The sequence below is a fragment of the Jaculus jaculus genome, chromosome 2 (genome assembly GCF_020740685.1).
Source record: "Jaculus jaculus isolate mJacJac1 chromosome 2, mJacJac1.mat.Y.cur, whole genome shotgun sequence".
Lineage (NCBI taxonomy): Eukaryota > Metazoa > Chordata > Mammalia > Rodentia > Dipodidae > Jaculus > Jaculus jaculus.
Genome location: NC_059103.1, coordinates 84,649,670 through 84,671,846, shown reverse-complemented (window position 1 = coordinate 84,671,846; position 22,177 = coordinate 84,649,670). Strand labels below are relative to the sequence as shown.

The 22,177-nt window shown below is 38.7% G+C and overlaps 1 protein-coding gene across 4 annotated transcripts in view; it reads left to right on the top strand.

Annotated features, from left to right (window-relative positions):
* The first annotated feature begins 325 nt into the window (after positions 1 to 325).
* The window catches only part of Ndst3 (N-deacetylase and N-sulfotransferase 3), a 183,239-nt gene continuing 161,387 nt past the window's right edge, over positions 326 to 22,177 (top strand). For 2 of the 4 annotated variants that reach the window (XM_045144423.1, XM_045144427.1), the window contains exons 1-3: positions 379 to 441; positions 1,971 to 2,041; positions 13,752 to 14,883. In XM_045144423.1, coding sequence (XP_045000358.1) covers positions 13,864 to 14,883 — 1,020 coding nt within the window. In that variant the 5' untranslated portion in view covers positions 379 to 441; positions 1,971 to 2,041; positions 13,752 to 13,863. Of the gene's footprint in view, positions 442 to 1,013; positions 1,106 to 1,970; positions 2,042 to 13,751; positions 14,884 to 22,177 lie in introns of those variants that run through there. The other 2 variants (XM_045144426.1, XM_045144424.1) reach the window with 2 other exon arrangements.

Here is a 22,177-nt window from a genome sequence, read left to right as displayed (position 1 = left end):
TCCAGTGCCCAGGGCAGAGCGCGACAGGCGACCGCGCTACACCCCCTCCCCACCCTTCCCAGAGCAACGGGCTCCCCAGCCGGCCACTCCCCCACTCCCATCCCGGCCCCGGGGCGCTCGGTCCGGGCGCGCAGGCTGCTCGGCTGCCTGGGTCTCCTCCTCCCCGCGGGGGGAGCGCGCGGATGCCCGCGGCGGCTCGGGCCCCAGCTCGCGCCTCCTCCCGTTCCCCGGCGGGCGCGCGCGGGCTGCAGGCGGGTACGGAGCGCGGAGCGCGTCCGAGAGAGCGCACGGGTCCCCACGCGCCGCCCGCCCACCCGCGGCTCCCGGCGCGCCTGGAGAAGGTCGTGCCCGCCCCGCCCCAGCTCCGCGCCCGGCCGCGTCCCCGAGCCGCGAGGCCCAGGAGCCGGGAAGCAGGATGCCCGCGGACCGCTGCAGCCCGAGGTAATCTCCGTGGAGGACCCGGCCGGTCCCCGCCGGGAATCCCTACCCAGGCCACTGGAAACGCGTACTCCAGACGCGGATCCGCGGCCGGCACAAGTTTCTCGCCGCTTGAGATGAGGGGGTTTGAAATCCACACTCCTTTCATTTATGCAGCTTTTTCTCTCTCGTCCTAAATGGGTTTATTTAAACAATAGCGGGGGGGGGGCACTCTGTCCGGAGTCACTGGTTTTGTAAATATAATCCCGAAAGTTTTTTGCACGGTGTGCTTATTTGCTTATGCTTATTTATTAACGTGCTAATTCGGGCTGATCAGAAAATGGGCATCTGAAATCTTCTTTGAGGAATATAGCAAGTTCGCCGCCGTGTTCGGGCACCCTGTCATTTATTAGGTCAGTTACCATGTGTCTACCCCCTCAAAGTGGTACCAACGCTGTCCCTTGGTCCTGCGCGTGACACTCTTGCCCTCTAGTGCCTCACCAGCTGGCTAGCAGGTTGGTGGCTAATATTAATAAGATGTTACATAACACTAAGGGACTGGGCCGGGCTCGCCTTGCCGCCACTTGTAAAGCCAAAGAGCCTGAGAGATGGCTGCGGCTGCTTTGGGTTCTGAGCTGTCTATTGAAACTTTCTCCAGCATTTCCAACTCTTTGAACTTGTATTCCGGGTAAGTGTCTCTGCTTATTTAGGCTGTATATTAGTGCTTCACTCCTGAGTATAGGAGCTTTTATTAAGAGACCAATCAAGAATTTCAGTGTTGAGCAAATGCCTAATTTTATCCTGGAAGTAGAGCTTTTTGATTAAGATAAATGAAATAGTGGAATATTTCATCATTCAGGGATAAAGTTTTACTTAATTAGGTTAAAATATTAGAGAGATGACTCATTGTAGTTGATTAAGAGGTCCACTAACTAACAACTTAAAATGATTCTGCAGTAGCCTTGTTAAATAGACCATATATCTGTTGTCTTGTTTGCATTGTGGAAATAACATCAAAAATTTAAATTATATCTACCAGCTTATTGGCACAATAATGCTCAACAAGACTTTCCATTTGAGGCAGTTATTTTATGAACATATTTAAGATTGCATGATGTAAAAATTTAAGTGTCTATCAAAAGACAACTCAGTGTAAGTGTTTAATATAGAACCTTTAAATTAGAAGCAAGTAGATGTATTTTCCACTTCATGTAGCCACTTTTAAGGAGGGGCAGGGAAGAACCCAATTGTATTCTTTAAGATGTTAACTCAGATCATTTTCCTACCAGTTTATCCAGTATCTGGGCACTGTTTAAGCCTGAAAGTCACTTATTATCTATATTCTATAAAACAGATGAGGATATAGCAACATTCAGTTTGGAAGAGTATTCAAGAAAATACTTCTAAACAATGTAAACAGCCACATTACCTGATACTAGGTTAAAATATAAGTAAAATATGAAACAGCTCAAACCCTTTCTTTTCTCACTATCTCTTCCTCCCTCTCTTCTTCTTTCCTTCTCTCCTCCTCCCTCTCCCTCTCTGTCTTTTAGAAAATACTACATGATCGGCAATGGAACAGTGCTATCCACAAGAGAGCAGACTGCTGAAAGAGAAACTAATAGTGAGCTAAAGGGTTATTTTTTATTTTTTTTTTCCTATTTCTTCAGCCATAGCTCTCCATAAGTGTTGTGTGTGAAAAGGAGATTTCAAATATATATTTAAAAGAATTTTTACTGCTGGATAAATCAAAAGAGTTTGTGCTAGCATAAGCTCTTCTGTAGTGAAAACAGTGTCTATCATTTCTGTAGTAGTTTATGGTCTTATAGGTAAAACAGAATGCTGTCTCCCTGTGGCAGTAGATGCAGTTGTAAACTGATCCCCCTTGAGCTAGTCTTGACAGTCTTTCTCAGGTTACTAATATGTTTGAGATCAAATGAAACTTCTATCTTTTTTCTTGGATAAATTTGTTACAATTTAGTTTGGTTCGGTTCCAATGTACCTTCTCTTTTTTAATACATTTCCTTGAGAAAAATATTATTCTGAAGCTGACAACAAATCCTAGACTTAACTTTTGGTGGAACAAAGAGATTTGTTGAAAAAAGTGAAGGAGATAACAAGGCATTTTGAGGACCTTTCTGTGGACATCATCTGCTTCTGGGGAAGTTCTGTCAGCTACAAACTAAACATTATGAGTGATTTACTTCTAAAATTTTAAGTCATAAAGTGATCATAATTGTTTTTCTTTAACTCATGGTAACTGATTATATTTCTCAAAATCCAGCTGAGATTTCACCTCATCTTTGATGATTATGGCCAGCTTCTGAATTTAAAAGTATATTTGTTGGGTTGGGAAGATGGTTTAGTGGGTAAGGTGCTTACAAGGCAAGCACAAGGACCAGAGTTCAATTCCAAGTACCCATGTAAAAATGCTGGGTATGATGAAGCCCTTGTCATCCCAGCTCTGGGGAGATGAAGAAAGAAGGGTCCCCAAGGTTCACTCCCTAGCTTATCTAGCCTAATTGGTGAGCTCCAGGCCAGCAAGTGACCCTGTCTCAAAATAAGTATGGAAGGCCGGAGCTGGGGAAATGGCCCAGCCGTAAAAGGTTCTGCTTTCAAAGCCTGCCAACTTCCCTAATACCCACAGAAAGTAGACACACAAAAGTACTGCATCTGCCTAGAGGTCTTTTGCAGTGGTGTACCTATAATATTTTCTCTCTCTCTCTTTCTCTCTCTCTCATCTTTTCCCCCCTCTCTCTTACAAATAAAAATCTATAAATAAAAATATTTATTTAAAAAAAACTGAGAGGTGATCTGGAGAAAAAACATCAGGAGTCATTCTCTGGCCTCCACATGCACATGCATGTTCATGTACATGACACCACCACACATGAACGCACACATGCACACATTTGTTGAAGGGGTTACATTCAAAGAGAACTACGTAAATACATTATTTTGTGTTTTGTACATACTTTAATTAAAAAGAAAACTAGAACTAAAGATTAACCCAGTATTCTCAGCTGCTTACCAACTAAGACGCAAGCAGAAGCAGTGACAGTTTACTGTTCCTTGCTGTGGTTATTGGAGAGGAGAGGAACACTGAGATGCTGGTTCAGGTTAAGGGATACTGTGCAGCCACCAAGGTAATAGCCCAGGGCTGCAGAGATGGCACAGCAGTTAAAGGCACTTGCTTGCAAAGCCTGATGGCCCAAGTTTGATTCCCCAGTACCTATGTAAAGCCAGATTCAGAAAGCGGTGCATGCATCTGGAGTTTGTTTACAGAAGGCCCTGAAGTATTCCTGCCCACTGTCTCTCTCTCAAATAAATAAATAAAATGTATTTTTGTAAAAAGCAACAACCTGCATCATAATGAGCTTTAGTCTGAGCCACACTCAAGATGATTTTATGACTCATTTCTCTTATAATTATAGAAAACAATTATGTTTCAGAATTTATCTGTTTTCAATAAAAATAACATACCTAGGCACTTAGGTATAACAATGAATGATGTATACTTTTATGTTATTCTAAACATTTTTCATCAGTTTCATGTAAGCCACATGACTAGAACAACAACAAAAAAAGTTCTTGGGCTAGAGAGATGGCTTAGTGGCTAAGGCACTTGCCTACAAAGCTTAAGGAACCAGGTTAGATTCCCCAGTATCCACATAAACCAGATGCACAAGGTGGCACATGCATCTGGAGTTCATTTTCAGTGGCTAGGGGCCCTCGTGTGCCTATTCTTTCTCTTTCTCTGTCTCTCTCTCTCTCGTTGCCTCTTTCTCATTTTTCCTCTCTAATAAATAAATAATACTTTTTTTAAAAAAACGTTCTTTAGGGCTGTACTTTTTGATAACTGGCTACTAAATAACAAGCGTTATAGTCCTCTTCTGCATCCCATACTCCCCTCAGGGATGAGCTCCACTTTGATCTTTAATCTTTTCTTTTATTGTAATGCATGAAATCATGGAAGTAGGCTAGATTCCAGCCCTTACTCTGCCATGAGCAAAGTTTCCTTGGATAGCCCTCATGTTGGATCTAGGGCTTGGTTGCCTCACCCTGACAAAGAAGACATCAGAGCCTCTTTCTGCTATTGTCCCAAATGGTGGAAAATTTTTCTGGAGGATAAGACAAATCCACATAAAAGGCATCAGAGAATGACACAACATTAAACTTGTGGAAAAGAGTTATTTTGTAGAGCTGTAAGCTATTAAAACAGCAGTCACATTCAGAATGCTTACCTCATACAGCCTCTCTTCCTTACATGTCACATATAAAACTTTTAGCTTGTGTAGTCTTCACAAAAATCATTTCAGGTAGTTATGACCCCTATTTAAAACACAGGGAAATTGAGACACTGAGAAATGAACTGCCTACTATTACATCCCTCAAACTTGTGAAGTTGGAATTCAGTATGAGTCTTATTTCATATTCATGCTGTGACCACTGTGTTACATTCTCTCATCAAATCTGTATGCTTGATGTGCCTTTTGATGTAGCGTAAGCAGTCCATGTATCACTCCAGCTGTTTGCATCACTTTTACCCCTGCATATGAAAATATGTCCCATTTATTCAGAAGGTATTTACTAAGCATGTACTTTTGTACCACACAAAAAGCAGTACCCAAGACAATAAAATATAGCCTCTTCATTAATTAAGTACGCATAATTAGTTTGATTTGCTACTCCAACTCCATTGAGTCTCACTTACTCTAAAAGATGTTCCTGCAAAAGAAGAAAGTTTTATCTGACTTCTTCATTGATGTCTCCATGTGGAGAGCAATAGAACCAGCACCTACAGCCTCCTCAGCTCTCCCTATCATGTTTCTCCATTCTTTTGTTGCTCTTTTTGCATAAGCTTCTTCCCTTTTATGGTTTTAAGGATGACTTTCTTTTTATGATTTATGTACTCTGTACTAAAGCATGCAAAAAAAATCATATAGTCACCTGTACAAGATAGATGAAGTATATCCAATGGTCCAGGCACCAATGACAGGCCAGGTCAACCCTCTTGTTTCTATGATTCTCATTAGGGATAAAGATGATAAAGGATAAAGTAGATTATCAAAGCTGCAATGTTCCCTCCATTAAGTATATCTTCTAGCTCAATCTAAGAAATAACAGCAGGCATCCCCCTCCCTTTTTTGGTCTTACAGGGAAGCATAATAACAAGGAACAATGGAATTGTTTTTTTCTCTTGCCTTGCTGGATGGCATAACAGTGAAGGAAGTGAGCAAAATGTGGTCTTTCCTTCATGATTTCTAAATACAAAGAGGAAGGGAGCATTACTACAATCATTTTCTTATTAATGTACTAAACAAAACTAATGGCCCCAAGTGCAGTTTTTCTCTCATTCATCTTTTGAAATTCTCATTTCCAGAGACGGAGTGTGTTCTTGGTAATACTCCATGCTAATCAGCCTCTTACTTCCCTAACACAGCAGGGTTCAATTAACATGACACAATTTCACACATTCTTTCCCAAAGAAAGGCATGTTCTTTGTCAAGTTTTAATACTAATAATTACTTTCAGCATATTCAAGAAAAGTATTTGAGGCTTCCAAATGCATTTCTCAACACTATAAAATATAGTTAATTTTTAGAAAAAGGAATATTGTCAAGATCTTGTAAACATCTTCCATTTATGTTAGAACCTGGAGTTCCTTAGTTATTAATACTCATTTTCCAGATGGTAATCTTTTTCACATTTCTTGTTCTGCCAACTTGTAACATTTAGAAATTGATTTTTACTTCGGGATTGTGGTAGATGTTAGTGGAAAATAAAAGATAGGTTACAGTGACAAGCAGGTACCTCCTCTTGCAGATAGTGCAGTAATTTACAAATTGCATGTTTATATACAATCAGTGGCTCTGTATCTGTGTGGAATAGCCTATGATTCTAAAAGTAATTGTCCCGTCTATTTTTTGTTAATGGTAAACATTTAGATGATGGATATTTTCTTGGTGGAGTCTCCTTAAAAACAGTTGCATTGCCCAGTAGCTCTTGCCATACTGAAGTCTACTAAAGCTAAGAATGAGAAAAATGGATAATTGAGTAAGAGCCAATGAAAGGCACATTCTGTGTGTGCTTGATTTATGGCTCTGGTCAAGATGGTCAGTGCTGCTCTCAATGTTTATATTATTGCACTGACTGTTTGAGGCCAGTGTGACTGATGGAAGAACATTTCCAGGGAAGATGGTTTGACTAGACTATTGCCCTAGTTTGTGAATACAGCTGCTATTTATAGAATTTAGTAGAGGCCCTTTTTACCCATTTAACAAGTATTCAATGGGAACTTTTTATATTATGCCAGAGATTAGTTACCAAGAACAAATACCTGAACCAGACAGGTATTTAAAGATGCTTCCTGTTTACACAGAAAGATTCCAAAGATCATTGCAAGACTAGTAACTGTGGGTATGGTACAGAAAAAGTACAGGGGTATGGGAGAGTTTAGATCTAGAGGTAGCAGTTATCATCTCACTGTTGGGACAAAACACCTGACCAGAGCAGCTTATGGGAGGGAATGGTTTATTTTGGCTTACAGTCCCAAGGGACATTTCATCATGGCAGACAAAGTATGGTACAATCAGGAAGCAGGCTCATATCTTCATGCATCATCAACAGAGAGGGAGCAGCAAGACTGAGCTAGTAAAATTAGCTCTGGATGCCCAGTGGGCTAGACTAATAAACCTTGAGGTCCAGCTGCAATATCACATCTCCTCTGGTAAGGTTCCATCAGCTGGATTCTAAGTGGGAGGCTTAATCACACACCCTTGAGGCTATTGGGGACATTTTACATTCCAACCACCACAGTGGGGAGCAAGGGAAGACTTCTGTGAGCAGGAACATTTGTACATAGAGCCAAAGGATTTATAAGGCAAAGCCAGATGGAGTAGAAAAAAATAAGTTCCAGAGTTAATAGCATGTGAGAAGGTCCTGAAACAAACAAATAAAAAGACGTTATCTATTTGGAAGAAAAGAAAGAAAACTTATTTTCTGAAACTTAGAGGGGAACACAGTTTTATATAAGTCAGGAGAGGTCTTTGTGGCTATATGGCAGAATTTGGATTTTAACTAACAAGTGAAATAAACAGCCACTGATAAAATTTCAGCTGTAAAGAAATAATCAGAATTTTACTTTGATCAGCACTGAGGAAAGTACAGAGGAAACCAAGAACATTTAAGGTGAGGTTAGTTGTTTGTCATGGTAGCTCGTGTTAGTAATGTCTGGATAAAGAAGGATGCATGCTGGACCAAATGAGTTTGAGAAATAGGAAGGGGAGAATTTAAATTCATTTAGAAAAGCTGACTTGAATTAAAGATCATGTCAAGAATGAACCATTAGGTGTTGAGGGATATGAGCAGGATTTTAGATAAATTTAGATAAATTCAGTTTTGCTCAGGTTAAGTTTGCTTCTGGCATGATTCTAGTGGCACCAAACTGACTGGCTATAATAAGAAATGACACAGTTGATGCAATTTGTCATTACTATTTATATACTATTTATATAGTTGATAGCTGAAAGGAGGAAGTCTTAGGGAATTGGACTGAGGAGGTCTGAGCTTCAAATAAGCACTTGGAATATATGAGAGTAGATGTAATGAAAACCAGGAAATGTATGACTCATTGAAGGGAAGAGAGAAGGGCAAGAAGAAGCCCATGGTTATAGGCTCACACAAGCCTCTCCTTTTTCTTAGAAACCCAACTGACTTTTCATCCCTAGACCAAGTGTGGACTTCTGTGCTTCCCACAACTCCACTTAAACTAGAAAGCTGTGACTGCCCTTTATGAACCCTTAGGGCACTTTCATTAGTCACTTTCAGATATTTCTCTCATGTCTTATTTCTGTAAATATCATCCTAAACTTGTGACTGATGAATTTTGCTTATTCATTCTATGTATCAGACATGATTCTAAGATATTTTAACAGTTTATCTCCCAACTTCTTAAACTGTAGGTGGCAATAACATATGGAGTTGTGTAACAGAATGTAGGATCATGAGAAGTTTGGCAACAGTAAGAGGTTTCAGAACATACAATGACCAAAAATTAATTCAAAATCAAATATATAATGAATCTGAGATACTTCTGACAGAATTTACCCATGTTGCATTGCACAAATTCACTGCACCCTTCATTCTAAATACACAACATGCACACTTTGACTATATTTTCTAAATTTAGTACACAGTTTGTCCTATTTTACTCATCCCAATATGAATAGGAAACAGATGTCAACACCTGTCAGTGCTATGCTGCTCATAAAGACAATCACATGCATGTGCATATTTCTTAGTTATTCAGAAAACTCTCCAGGTCATGCAGATGTCTAGAATTCTCTGTGTAAGTTGTGAGAACACTGCAATAACACAATTACTACACTGCAAAAGTGTTTTCCTATTGATCTTGTTGGCTTTATACAAAAAAGGTGTATCATTCAAAAAATATCTATTTTTGGAAAATATTCAAAGTAACAGGAGGCCTTAACCCTTAGAAATTTCAGTCTGAGAAGGAAAAAGTTAATCCAATATTTTGCTAATGATATTTTGGTAATATTGAAGACTTATAGTGAAGGCTTGTTGGGTACCCTGACTTAAAAAAGATGAAGAAAGGCTTAGCTGGGCATGGTGGCGAACACCTTTAATCCCAGCAACTCAGGAGGCAGAGGTAGGAGGATCAGTGTGAGTTCGATCCCACCCTGAGACTACATAGTGAATTCCAAATAATCCTGAGCTAGAGTAAGACCCTACCTCAAAAAGGTATTGGCAAGAAAGGCTGTCCAGAAGAACTGGGTTTGTGTAGCATGTTAAGCTTTCAAAGATGGTTTTGAAAGTTTTTACCTTCAACTATTTTGTAAATGTTATGGTTTGGTAGTGAAGGAATCCCGGGAGGGGGACCCCACGCTCTGCCCGGATATGGCGACACCCCAGATCACTCACGAGAAGCGGTCTTGATGCAAACTGCAAGAGGATTTTATTCCAAGCGCGCTGGGGCCCACAGTTGTACACCGCACAGGGGTAGAGGACTGCAGAGCCCCGAATGCAGGAACGGGACAGTTTTTATAGGGTTTCTAACAAAGCCTGTGCATTAGACCAATCATTTTTTAATATCAGGAGCCCGCAAGGTGTTAGCCAGTCAGTTTGTGCCACCCCATAGTTTCTAAGTCAATTAGTTTATGACCTTGGTGGTCAGCATTTGCGCAGGTCCTTGGGTGGGAGTAGCAGAGTGTGGTATCAGTCTCCTATGACCTTGGAGGTCAGCCTTTGCGCAATTCCTTAGGTGTGGGTAGCAGAGTATGGTATCAGCCTCCTATGACCTTGGTGGTCTGAGGCAGGCTGCTACAGCTTATGGTGCGAGCTACTAAGGCTTACAGTGTGGGCTATTAAGGCTTATAGTGTAAGGCTTATAGTGCAGGCTATTTACAGAAACCAAATAAGTGGTTCACTTCATTACTCATTTCCCATCCTTGAGGGCTATCTCATGCCCTTTTACCTAGTTTTATATTAGGAGCGGGCTCTGATATAATGAGAAGAGGGATTCTTCACTTGCTTCCAACAGAGAGTAAAGCCTGGAGTTTGAGGTATGCAGGGAGCCCGCTTAAGCTCCCCTTGGAGCGTGATAGTATTTCTGAGCTTCTGAATTCTTGGGCCTTTCAGTAGCAAGCTTGCATTGTAAAGTGAGCAAAATGTTATACTTTCTACATTTCTTTATACCTAGCTCAGAGAAAAATAGAAGTCACTTCCTTATAGGATCTCATAAAAGAATGGAATGAAACACTTGTTTAAGCAGGTGGTGATGGTAGAAAAACAGGAGGCTCTGCTGGTGAATAGCATTACCCTGGGCCTGCATTGTTGAGCAAAATCCTTAAGGAAAGATAAGCTGGACATTGGCAGACTCCTGGTTGCAGGCCTTCCTCACACCCCCCAGGTGCTTCCTGTAACTGATTTATGTCTTAACTCTCATCTTGTTTTTTTTTTTTTTTTCCCTCTATAAACATCATGTGGTTATTTCTTTCCAATTCTTTCCAATAAAAGGTGACACTCCAAGCAGTTCAGGGCTGCATCCTGAGATCCAGAACTCTGGGATGCAGACTTGGTATACCAGCTTTGTTATTTTTCTTTCTTTTTACCCAATAAAACTTTGCCTCACATTCTGTGAGTTGATAGCCTTACTTGTGTGACACTGGACCCCATAACAGTATCATTTAGCTGTCCCATCTACCTGCATCTGAAATGTATGTCACTAGGGCAAGCTCATGTCCTCTCCAAGCTTTGTATACTTGTAACTGGCACCTTTCACTTCTAGCCTTAAAGTCCAAGGCATCTTCAAACCAGGAATGTTTCATTCCCCTTCCGTCTGGTAACTACCTTCAGTCTGCATTCATGCCACCTCTCATGAGGACTAACACAGCAACCCTCATACCACCTCTTTCCTTCAGTACAACAGAGTGCGTGCTCTGTCCTTGTTCCTGCTGTTTATTCACTGGTTATGATACTGCTACACTTGGCATCGGTGAACACTAGTTTTGCCGTATCTTTATTCAAATATGTCCAGTGCTCTCTGTACTAATCTGCAGCACTTTTTCAAACAAACATCATTTCCAATTGCATCCCAAATATGGTATCCTGTTGTGATAGTTTGAATAGTTGGCCCCCAATATATTCAGTGTTTTACTAGTTTGTAGTTTGGATCTGCAGCCACCTGGCTGGAAGGAGGTATCACTGGGTAGATCTTAGGGTCCAGCCCTAAGGTGTGGTGGTGAATTTGCAATTACAATCTAAAGATATGCAAAGTGCCTGGAGTTCCTGAAGTGTGCTTGTTTGTGGTTTGGTTTTAGGGACTTGGCTTGTGGCTTCTTTACCTCTGCCTGAACTTGTGAAAGCAAGCCAGCTTCTGCAATTAAGGGAACTTTCTAAGAATCTGTAAGCTTCAATAATATCCCTTCTTCCATTACTGCCTGGTTTTGGAAGGTCATCTCAGTGAACCTAAAGCTGTCTCCTATTCCTATTATTAGTTTATTTTTACTCCTGGAAAAACACGCATCGTACTCATTTTCTTTTCTTCATGCTGGCCAAGGTGTTCTCTGCTATGCTCTCCCTATGGTCACATCTAAGACATGCCCATCGTGTCATGTGCCCTAAGGTATCATGGCTCTTAGAAACTGCCACTGACTTTTCTAAGACTTATTAGTGTTTCTCTCTTCTGAAACCTGTAACAGAGTCTTGTTTTTGAAGTTTTTAGAGCTAGTAGAAAAGGCAAAGGACAAGAAGCAGCTGTCCCTGAATGAACTGACAATATAAGCAATAGATTTTGAGGACATGCTATCTACCAAAAACATGGGCAAGTGAGAGGTGCAGTTGGAAAAGGCTTGCCAAGAAGCAGGGAATGGTAGCTCCGATGACTTCTTAATATCTGTTCTAAATAAAGACAGTAACTACCTCCCACCACTGGCCTTGTCATAGGTAGGAATCAAATGGTATTCATCCCTTCTGCTTCTTACAATAGGAACACACTGTGAAATGCTGTCATCAGGATGTAAAATGTGGACATTTTATGTCCAGTGAAAAGCATTTCACTTCTAACATTGAAACACAGACATAAAGATGTGAGATGTTGTGTCCTGTCTTTGAACTCCAGAATATCATATTTCTCCATTGTACAGGCTAGCAGTATAGCCAAATGTTTCAATATTTTCACCCTTTTTTCTTACTTTGCATTCATGTTCCTTGCTCTATTTTGTGCCTCTGTAATTTCCTGAATCTCAAATGTCTATTCAAATTACCTCTTCCCATAAGGATCTGCTTAAGCCCTGTACTTCTAGGATATTTCACAGTGTCCTACCCTACTCTCCATAGTCCCGTCTCCCGTCCCTTTATAGTCCTTTGCCTCTAATCCACAACCATGTATCAGCGTTCTGGTCACTATAGTGTAGACCCTTGTAAAGAAATTAGCTGCAAGTAGCATGTACATTTTAAGTAGAAAAATAACTGTTCCATAAATATTTGAATGAATGGGATAGATAGCCAAAGTATTTTAGTAAATTATAATAACTAGTTTATATGATAAATACAATAAGTATTCTAAATGTGTATTCCAAAACATTTTATTAAAAAGGTAAACATATCTTATTTGAAATATTATTCACTGCTTATTTCATAGGAGACTATCATAGAATTTTAAATCCAAAATTCTTTGTGATCACTTATGCTAGACTTAACATTGTATTTGAAAAGTACCAGGAATAAAATATTTTTTAAGCGAGAGAGAAAAAGGCATATATAAAGAGAAATGAGCACACTATAGCTTCCAGCCACTGCGAATGAACTCCAGATGCATGTGTCATCTTGTGCATTTGGCTTATGTGGTTCCTGGGGAATTGAACCTGATTCCTTTGGCTTTGAAGGCAAATACCTTAACTGCTAAGCCATCTCTCCAGTTCATTTTTTGAAAGAAATATTTTTATTTATTTATTTGAGAGGGAGAGAGAGAGAGAGAGAGAATGGACACACCAGGGCCAGTGGTCACTGCAAATGACTCCAGATACATGCACCACCTTTTGCATCTGACTTATGTGGGAACTGGGGTATCAAACCTGGACCTTTAGGCTTTGCAGGCAAGTGCTTTTACCACTAAGCTATCTGGCTCTCCAGCCCTAAAACATAAAGATGCAGAGGTATGTTCAGAGAGAAGGTTCATTGAATAAAGTATTTCCACACAAGTGAATACTCAAGTTCATATCCTCAGTACCCATGTAACTGCTGGGTTGGTATGGTGACCCACCTCTGAGGCAGAGACAGGGGATACTGGGGAAAAGCCAGCTAGATAGACTCGCTTAATTGGCAAATTCTAGGTTCAAGTCAGAGACCCTGCCTCCATACATCAGGTGGAGAGCTATTAAGGAAGTACCCAACATTGAACTCTGGTCTCCATATGCATATACATATAGACGTACATGCACACACACATGTGCACACACACACACACACACACACACACACACACACACACCATACACACCTACACTAAAACAAGAAGCAAAGGTTCATAGACCTAAACTTCTGGTAAAGATCAAAGACAGTGTTTTACATTGCTTGTCTTACCAACTGTCTTTGAGCATGTAGTATGAAGAATGACAACATTTTTCTTAATGTTTCCATGATATTTCCTTGTGACATCCCATGATCATAAGGGAGGTTTTTTAATTTAATTCATACCTATTCTGCCACTACTGTTAGTCAAGAAGATAAAACACTGGCTCCTCTTAATGCCAAAGATGGAATATTTTATATCCTATTCTATTTTTTTTGTTTGTTTGTTTGTTTTTCAGACTGTATTTCCTGTAAGCCCTGACCAAGCAATACAGATGTGCTGCAATGGTGACATAAACTATTGACTGAGACTGGGGAAATAGTTCAACACCATCTTTTCTTTTATTCTTCATGGTGCTTCTCGGAGTAGTCAAAGAACATACCCACAGCATGAGTTTTATCATGAAGCTTCACAGACACTTTCAACGGACAGTTATTCTGCTCGCCACTTTTTGTATGGTGAGCATTATTATTTCTGCTTACTACCTGTACAGTGGCTACAAACAGGACAACGAACTCTCTGAGGTGGCTTCAGAAGTGGACTGTGGTGACCTTCAACACATAGCATATAGGCTAGCAGAAGTGAAAACAGTGAAGATTTCTGATCCCTTGCAAACTGACCCCATGGTTCTGGTGTTTGTGGAAAGCCAGTACTCATCCCTGGGTCAAGACATTATTATGATTCTAGAATCAAATAGGTTCCAGTATCACATTGAAATTGCTTCTGGAAAGGGAGACCTCCCAGCACTTACAAACAAAACTAAAGGGAAATATATTCTCATTATTTATGAGAATATTTTAAAGTATATAAACATGGACTCCTGGAATAAAAGCCTTTTAGACAAGTACTGTGTAGAATATGGTGTGGGTATCATTGGATTCCACAAAACTAGTGAGAAGAGTACACAAAGCCTTCAGTTGAAAGATCTCCCTGTTTCTATAAATGGAAACCTTGCAGTGAAGGATTGCTGTATCAATCCTCATTCCCCAGTGCTTCATGTGACCAAATCATCCAAGCTTGAAAAGGGTTCTTTACCTGGAAATGACTGGACAGTTTTTCCAATTAACCACTCAGCCTACCAACCAGTAATATTTGCCAAAGTTAAGACTCCAGAAAACCTTTCTCCTCCCATCTCTAAAGGTGCTTTCTATGCCACAGTCATCCATGACCTGGGCCTTCATGATGGGATTCAACGAGTTCTTTTTGGCAACAACCTGAACTTTTGGCTGCACAAGCTCATCTTCATAGATGCTATTTCCTTCTTGTCGGGAAAGAGACTTACCTTGTCGTTGGACAGGTACATCCTTGTGGACATTGATGACATATTTGTGGGGAAGGAAGGAACGAGAATGAACACCAATGATGTTAAGGTAAGACTCAGAGTTTCAAATTTTAGCTCACTGTTCAGTAAGGTTAACAATTCTCCTGGCTTGAAATAGGGCTAAGAAATTTTCTAGGACACAAGACTCCTACTTTATCTAGACAGTTGCTATAAAACTAGGAGAGCTGGTTATACTTTCACCCTAGATCACCTAAGAAGATAATACATTTCTATCTGAACCAGGAAACATGAAGATTATACTAAAATATTGAGTGTGTTGAGGTCCTGAAATGGTTTTCTGTATGTATTTATAACTACAGAGTAGAATCATTTGCTTAGTTGCTTTCTAGAAACCACTTAAGAGACTAAGACTTAGCATATTTAAATATGACATCAAAATGAACTTGCTTGACTGAAACCTAGTGCTCACAATTGTTCAGGAATTATAGATTTTATAAGTAGCAACTTTAGATATTTTTGAAAGCCTAATATGAAATTCATTTCACTTACATTTTTGGAACTCGGAAAAATATGTAGAGCTAAACTTGCACAAGCATATTATTCACATCTAAACATAAGGATTAAACTTGATCTCAGGGAACACTTCTGGCACATTTTGAATGCTCTGCATTCAAGTTACATGATGATAAACTGCTTAGCTTAAACAGAAAATATTTATTTAAATATAGTAGGACTGATTGTGTTACATAAACAACTAAATATTTAATGAAATCCAAAGTTAACATTATCTCCATTCATCTTAGTTTCCCACTAAAAATGCTATAGGGTTCTATGTCTGTTGCACTGCATGTGGATTTCTCATGCAGTGAGAGGATTTCAACATAATTTTTATTCTCTATGGCTTTGGTTTCATGATAGAACATTTAGACGTAATCCAGATGTCAAAAAGACATCTCTTTCCTCTAGTCAACTATCTAACAAATAATAGTAATGTTCATCATACTAGCTAAAGGAACAAATATGAGAGAATGATATAGTGCTATAGAAGAGAATATGAAAACTAAAACAATGTTTCTATATTATTCACATGATTTTAGCTCAATAGAACTCAACTAATCAAGGAATTGCATTTAAATTTTCATTAACTTATTATTTCTTTTTGAAAGTAATAACTGAATAAAGCCAAGCTAGTAGGTTAAACATTCATTTTGTGCTTGCATATTATAACAATATTTAATTCTCCTTCCAATTTTTCCATTTAAATTATTTCCATAAAATGTTTTGAATCTTTTTTACATCCCATGTTTCTTCCTTCCCAAAATAAACTGGTATGGCATTTTAAAATAGGCTAGATAAAATCCACATGTAAAAGCTAGGCATGGTGGTGTGTTCTTCTAATCTGAAAATGGAGAGGGAAGAAACAGGTGGATCCCTGGAAATGCTGCCTAGCCAGTGTAGCCTACTTGATGAACTAAAGGCAAATAAAACACTCTGTTTTAAAGAAAACATGTATGGAACCTGAGAAGACCAACTCTGTTATTTGTTTATTATTATTATTATTATTATTATTAACAACATATTTCATATGGATACATCATATGTTAGTATCCTCTTTCCCTTGTCCCTGCCCCCATTCCACTGGGGATGCTTCTCACTGGGGTTGCAGGTATTCCATATAGAGTTGTAGTTTATGCATTGTGGGAGCAGCAGTCAGTAATTTTGGGAGGAGGGAATGCCTTTGGGCATGATGTCTTAACCTGTGGCTCTTAAAATCTTTTTGCACCCTCTTCCACAAAATTCCCTGAGCTGGGTGGGTGATTTTTAAGTGTACTTCAATGTTGAGCTCTTAGGAGCCTCTGGATCTTTGCTTTGGTAGATGTTGAGTGTCCTTGGGATCTGTCTCCTACACGTTCAGCATGGAAGTAAAACTCTTGCTCATCTCCCCATTTCCTCTGTGGTTTCAGCTGTTACTTGGCTGAAGTCTGAGGGGTATCTTATCTTCTCCGGTCTCACTACCTTCTGAAAAAGAGCAGATTCTCCAGTGGAGAGTGAAGTCAGCATAATTAATTTAGAATTTGATGCATGTAACCCCTCTTTTAGCCAAAGACTAGTAAGAGGTTGACAGTGGAGAACATAATCTTTAACTCCATAGGATTCTGATCTGGTTCCCAGTTCAAGATAGGGGTTGCTTTACACTGGGCAGATCTCTTTGCCGATCAAAACACTACTGGTTACCCACTGAGGCAGTGTGCCACTGTTGCACTCATGTGTACATCCTATCGGGGTGTTTGCTTCTGAGTAGCTTAGACCTGTAGTTGCTCAGACTGTTGTTGGTCACTTTCCTTCTGGTAGCTCATGTAGTACTTTCTAGCACTTGACAGGCTATCTGGGGACTGGCTTTCTTCTGAATTCCAGACTGTTCTCTCCATGCTTTTGTCAGCAGCATATGGCGTCTTCAGCAGTAGAAGACCAAGTCTTGATGCTGTCCTCTAGCCTCCAGACTCATGTGCACAACACACACACACACACACACACACACACACACACACACACGAATTTTAAAGGACAGCTTTAGGGTTGAAGCACTCCCCAGAAGGCTTGCTCATCAATATAAAATCTCACAGCTGGGTCCCTGAGATAAGGACCTTCTTGAGAAACATTGACAGTTCTGCCAAAACCCACATACTTGTAGTAGAGGTAAAATCCCAGTTACAACAAATTCAGAAGTGAACTAAGAAGACAAAGTGAAAAAAGAAAGAGTATGTATTATTCAGTGGAGAAATTTTGATATGAAGGAAAGTAGACTGTATAGTTGGAGGTTGAATATAAGAGTGTTAAGGTGACCAAACACCCTGGTTTCCCAGAACTGAGCATATTTCATGTTAAAAATTCAGCAAGTCCCAGTGTTAATTAAGACTGACCTAGCTAAAGTAAGGGAAAGAATAACAAAAACCATGAAGTTGGAAAAACATGGCAATTAATTGTGTGTAATTAGTAGCACGATTCTAATAAGTTCTTTTACTTAACTATTACCTTTATAAGTAAATGTCTTATTTTTCTCCATTGCAGTGTTCAAAAATGGAAAGTATGTGAGAAGTTGAAGGTCAAATATACAGTTACTTATTTGATACAAAAATAGTGTATAGCATCAATTTTATCTGCTAATCACTGCATAAGTATTTATCCATATGGGCAATAGAATGTTTTCTTGATGGTAGATTAGAATTATCAATGCTATATTAGGTTTCCCTATCTATTTAGTTGGTGAATAATATGACCATGTTTTAAGAAGCATTAACACTATAAAAGAAACTGGTATGGTACAAAATGTATAATTTAGTATATAAAAACAAAATGAAAATAACTGGAAAAAATATACAGTGCTATCATCATTGGTCGTATATCTGGAAAGGTACAGAACTGGACAAAAGAAATTGTTTTAGACAACTGACACATTTTTTTAAAAGGCAGGATAATTAAAATTATGTTGAAGTCAGACACACACACACACACACACACACACACACAGAGAGAGAGAGAGAGAGGGAGAGAGAGAGAGAGAGAGGGAGAGAGAGAGAGAGAGAGGGAGAGAGAGAGAGAGAGAGAGAGAGAGAGAGAGATCTTTCTGCTACTACTGAACTAGTTGTTTGAGCTTAAATAAATTGCAGTGCCTTTTACTCTGGGACCTGTCCTTCAACTTCTAGAGACTAAGCTTATAGAATGGATTTTGTTGAAGGAAATAGAAGTGATGCTCTATTACTAAAACATTTTAGTGTTACATGAAAGCATAGAATGGGCCCATGAATGCTAACAATCTTTTTTTACTTTTGAAGCATTAAATCACATACCAACTCATATATTTGTATCTGGAGACAGATAAGAAGTAGAATGGGAAACGCTAATTGATTTATGGTTTTACTGAACTTTCTACAATTGAGTAAGTTCAAAGCATGAAAGGGTATATATAGGTATATATAAACTCCCTTTTGTGCCTTTTCTCTGTCTCTTTTATAAAAAGCACACACTTCCTGTTGACAAACACCCTAACATCCCTCAGAAAATAAAGGCACAACCTAGCCATGTCTGAGCACCCTGAAGAGGTGCAGTGCCTGTTTCTGTAGAACCCACTGCTATAAACCTTTTCCACTGTTCTATAACATTGAAACATTCCTTAGCTTATGTGCTCGGGTAACCTCTTTCAAGTAAAAAAGTCTGCATGCTTTAAGTGGTCTCATAAGAAGGACAAGCAATCCTTAGATATTTAATATAACAGCTTGAGTGACTTGATCATGTTTTTTTTTTTTTAAACTGAGGACCTCAGATAGCCTAGAAAAAGATAGTGTTGAGAGTATTATCAGGAAGCCATAAAGCTGTGAGAAATGAAGTATCAAACACAGGTAATGCCCACTTGGCTGGTTTCTGTGTTGATTGAGGTTGACCCCAAGAGGCTGTGGTTGGAAGGTAAAGGTGAGCGTGGGGCTGCTGGACTTCAGTTCTCATAGGAATATTCACTACACTAGGTAAGGTAGAGCTGGAGGCTTCAGAGAAACATAGAAAAAGAACTTAGGATCAAAATGTTTAGGACTATAGGGGACCTGCCACCAGTAAAAATGGAAAGGAAGCAAAAGTCTACCTGGAGACATGCACTGCATGAAAGTCAAGGCTCCTATACTATACATAGAACCAATCCACATTTTCTATATTAAATGCATGTATTTCAAATTCCTTTCTATTATCTCAAATGTTTCTAATCTTTTATATACTGGCATTCATTTTAATGATGCTGTGGAAGCAGGCATCCCTAATGCCTTAAAATTGCTTGAATTAATTTATAACCATGTGACATCACTTAAGTACTTGATAATAATACATATTGTGCAATAAAGATATTATTACTATTAGTTCAACTTTCCTGAGATTTTAAAAAATTTATATTCACACTCTTTTGATTTCATTGGAGGGCAGTGGTATGTTTGATGTTAACAGAAGAGATATACTTGATTCTCCATCTCTAACGATGCATACTTCTTTGCTATTCCAACAATTATTGCATTATGCATTTTGAAGATACTTAAGCTATATAAGTTGAACTTAATTTAATATTTTATTGCTCTATTTATTTTGGTGATGTTATTTCGCCTTAAGTGTGTTTTGGATAATGATTATAGTACAATTCTAGCCTCCTTTGCATTACTATTGGAAAAGTATACCATATCTCATTTTTAGCTTCCCTTCACTGTATATTTTTGTACTAGAAGCCAGTTTTGAAAGCAGAAAAGAGACTCCAGATGACTTTTTTCTCTTTATCTGCTATATCAGCATTTATCTTTTAATTAAAATGATCCAGTTAATTGGACTATTAATATAGAAAGAATTCTTTCAGGAATTTTATTTGTGTTTGATTTGTTTCTCTTGTTATTTCTTCCCCAGCTCCTTTATTGTCTTAATTTGAACTGATAATTTCTTTTATTCAATCTATTGCTGGTTTGAAATGCCTATACTTATTTCTATCATTTAAATCCAGACACTTAAATGGATATAATAAAGTACTCATGTTTCTCATTATCTTCGAATATCATTTAAAAGTTCAGAGTATTTTATCTCCACCATGCCCACTTTCTCTTGGAGGATGAGCTGCTCCTGTTCTGGATATGAAGTATGTGGTTAGTGTTTTCATTACCAACTCAGTTTGGCTGGATTATTCAGTTGTCCACTGCCTGCTTTGCTCACCATTCACACTTTCATGTTTTACAGGATTTCCTGCTTCTACCCACATCCTGTCTAAACAGGGCAACTAGAATTATGCCCTCAATTTAGATCATATCCCTTCTTTACTCTGGACACTTCAGTAACTTCCAGTCCCACCCAGAACCAAAATTCCTACAGTATTTACATCATCCCTTTATCTTCCTGATCACTGAGGTTTCCTATTTCCCTGGTTTGGTGTGTCACTTTACTGAGATGCAATCCTCAAGAGGGCAATATTTTCTCATCGTTTTGCTCATTCAGGTACCCCCCCCCATGTCTATAAATGTAACTGGATCAGTGCATGTTGAGCAAATGAGACTTTAGTTTCTCCAGAAACGTTAGAAGATATGCTAGAGAAGTGCTGGTATTCTTCACGTGTGAGCCAAAAGTCAAAGTACTAAAGCATACTATTTAGAATTTTTGTAATGAACATCTCACATGCCATGGGATACAGCTGTCTCTAGTAGCCCTCTTTCTTAAGTGATAGTTTTGCTGCAGTCCAATGCTTAGGTGACAGTTCCTTCATATATCAGCATTGCTGCCTACACAGGTAGGACTGAGAGTCCTCTAAATATTTGTGCTAGCAAAATGTGCTTGATTACACTGGCCCCTGATTGTTTCATTACAAGATAAGGGGGTTTTGTGATGATCCCTATGAATAGATGAAAGACTGTCTTCCCTACTATCTTAATTTGGTGGGATAATTACATCCATCTATGATACACTGTGATCAAAATAAAACCAAAACTAAGTTGAGTTCAATATTATTATCATGCTTAAATAGCTATAGTGTTGTTACAAACATAGGTATTTTAAGAGACTGTAATTTAGGAAGTCAATTTATAATATAATTTAAGATATATTAAATTAAATCAATATATATTTAATGTATATTATAATATCTGTATTATCATATATATTATCATTATGTATATAATATGTACATAATATATGTATAATATATTATGATATAATATGGAGAAAAAGAAAACTATTTAGCAAATAAAAAACTACTTTGGAGACAGGTGTGATGGTGCACACCTTTAATCCCAGCATTAGGGAGGCAGAAGTAGGAGGATTGCCATGAGTTCGAGGCTAGCCTGAGACTACATAGTGAATTCCAGGTCAGTCTGAGCTAGAGTAAGAGCCTACCTCCAAAAATAAATACTTTTAGTCCATGATACAGTTATGCTTATCATTTTATTAAATTTGTGATTGTGCTGTGAGTTGAAATATATCCTCATCACTATTACAAAGTCATTTGATATATAATATTCCAGAAATGAATTCTAAATCATTTAAAGAAGGGAAAGAGGTGTTACTAACTGAACAGTAATGAGCAAACAATGTCTTGTGACTGGTTACTCTTTTAAAGCTTTGATGTGCTGAACTCTGCTAAGCATGGTGAAGAGAAGGCTGGTCCCAGATGGCAGTAAAGCCCAGCCAGACATTGGCTTACATAATTGATTAATAATAATAAGCTACCAGAGGAGTAGGGATTCAGGATCTCTACATTTTCAGTTTTCTTCATAAAATTATGCACAAAGTACTGCAGTAGAGATTTCAAAGAAAATGCTAATGGATAACAAAGAGCCTATTTTGATAAAAGGAAGTCTAAAGAATGAGGGGAAATT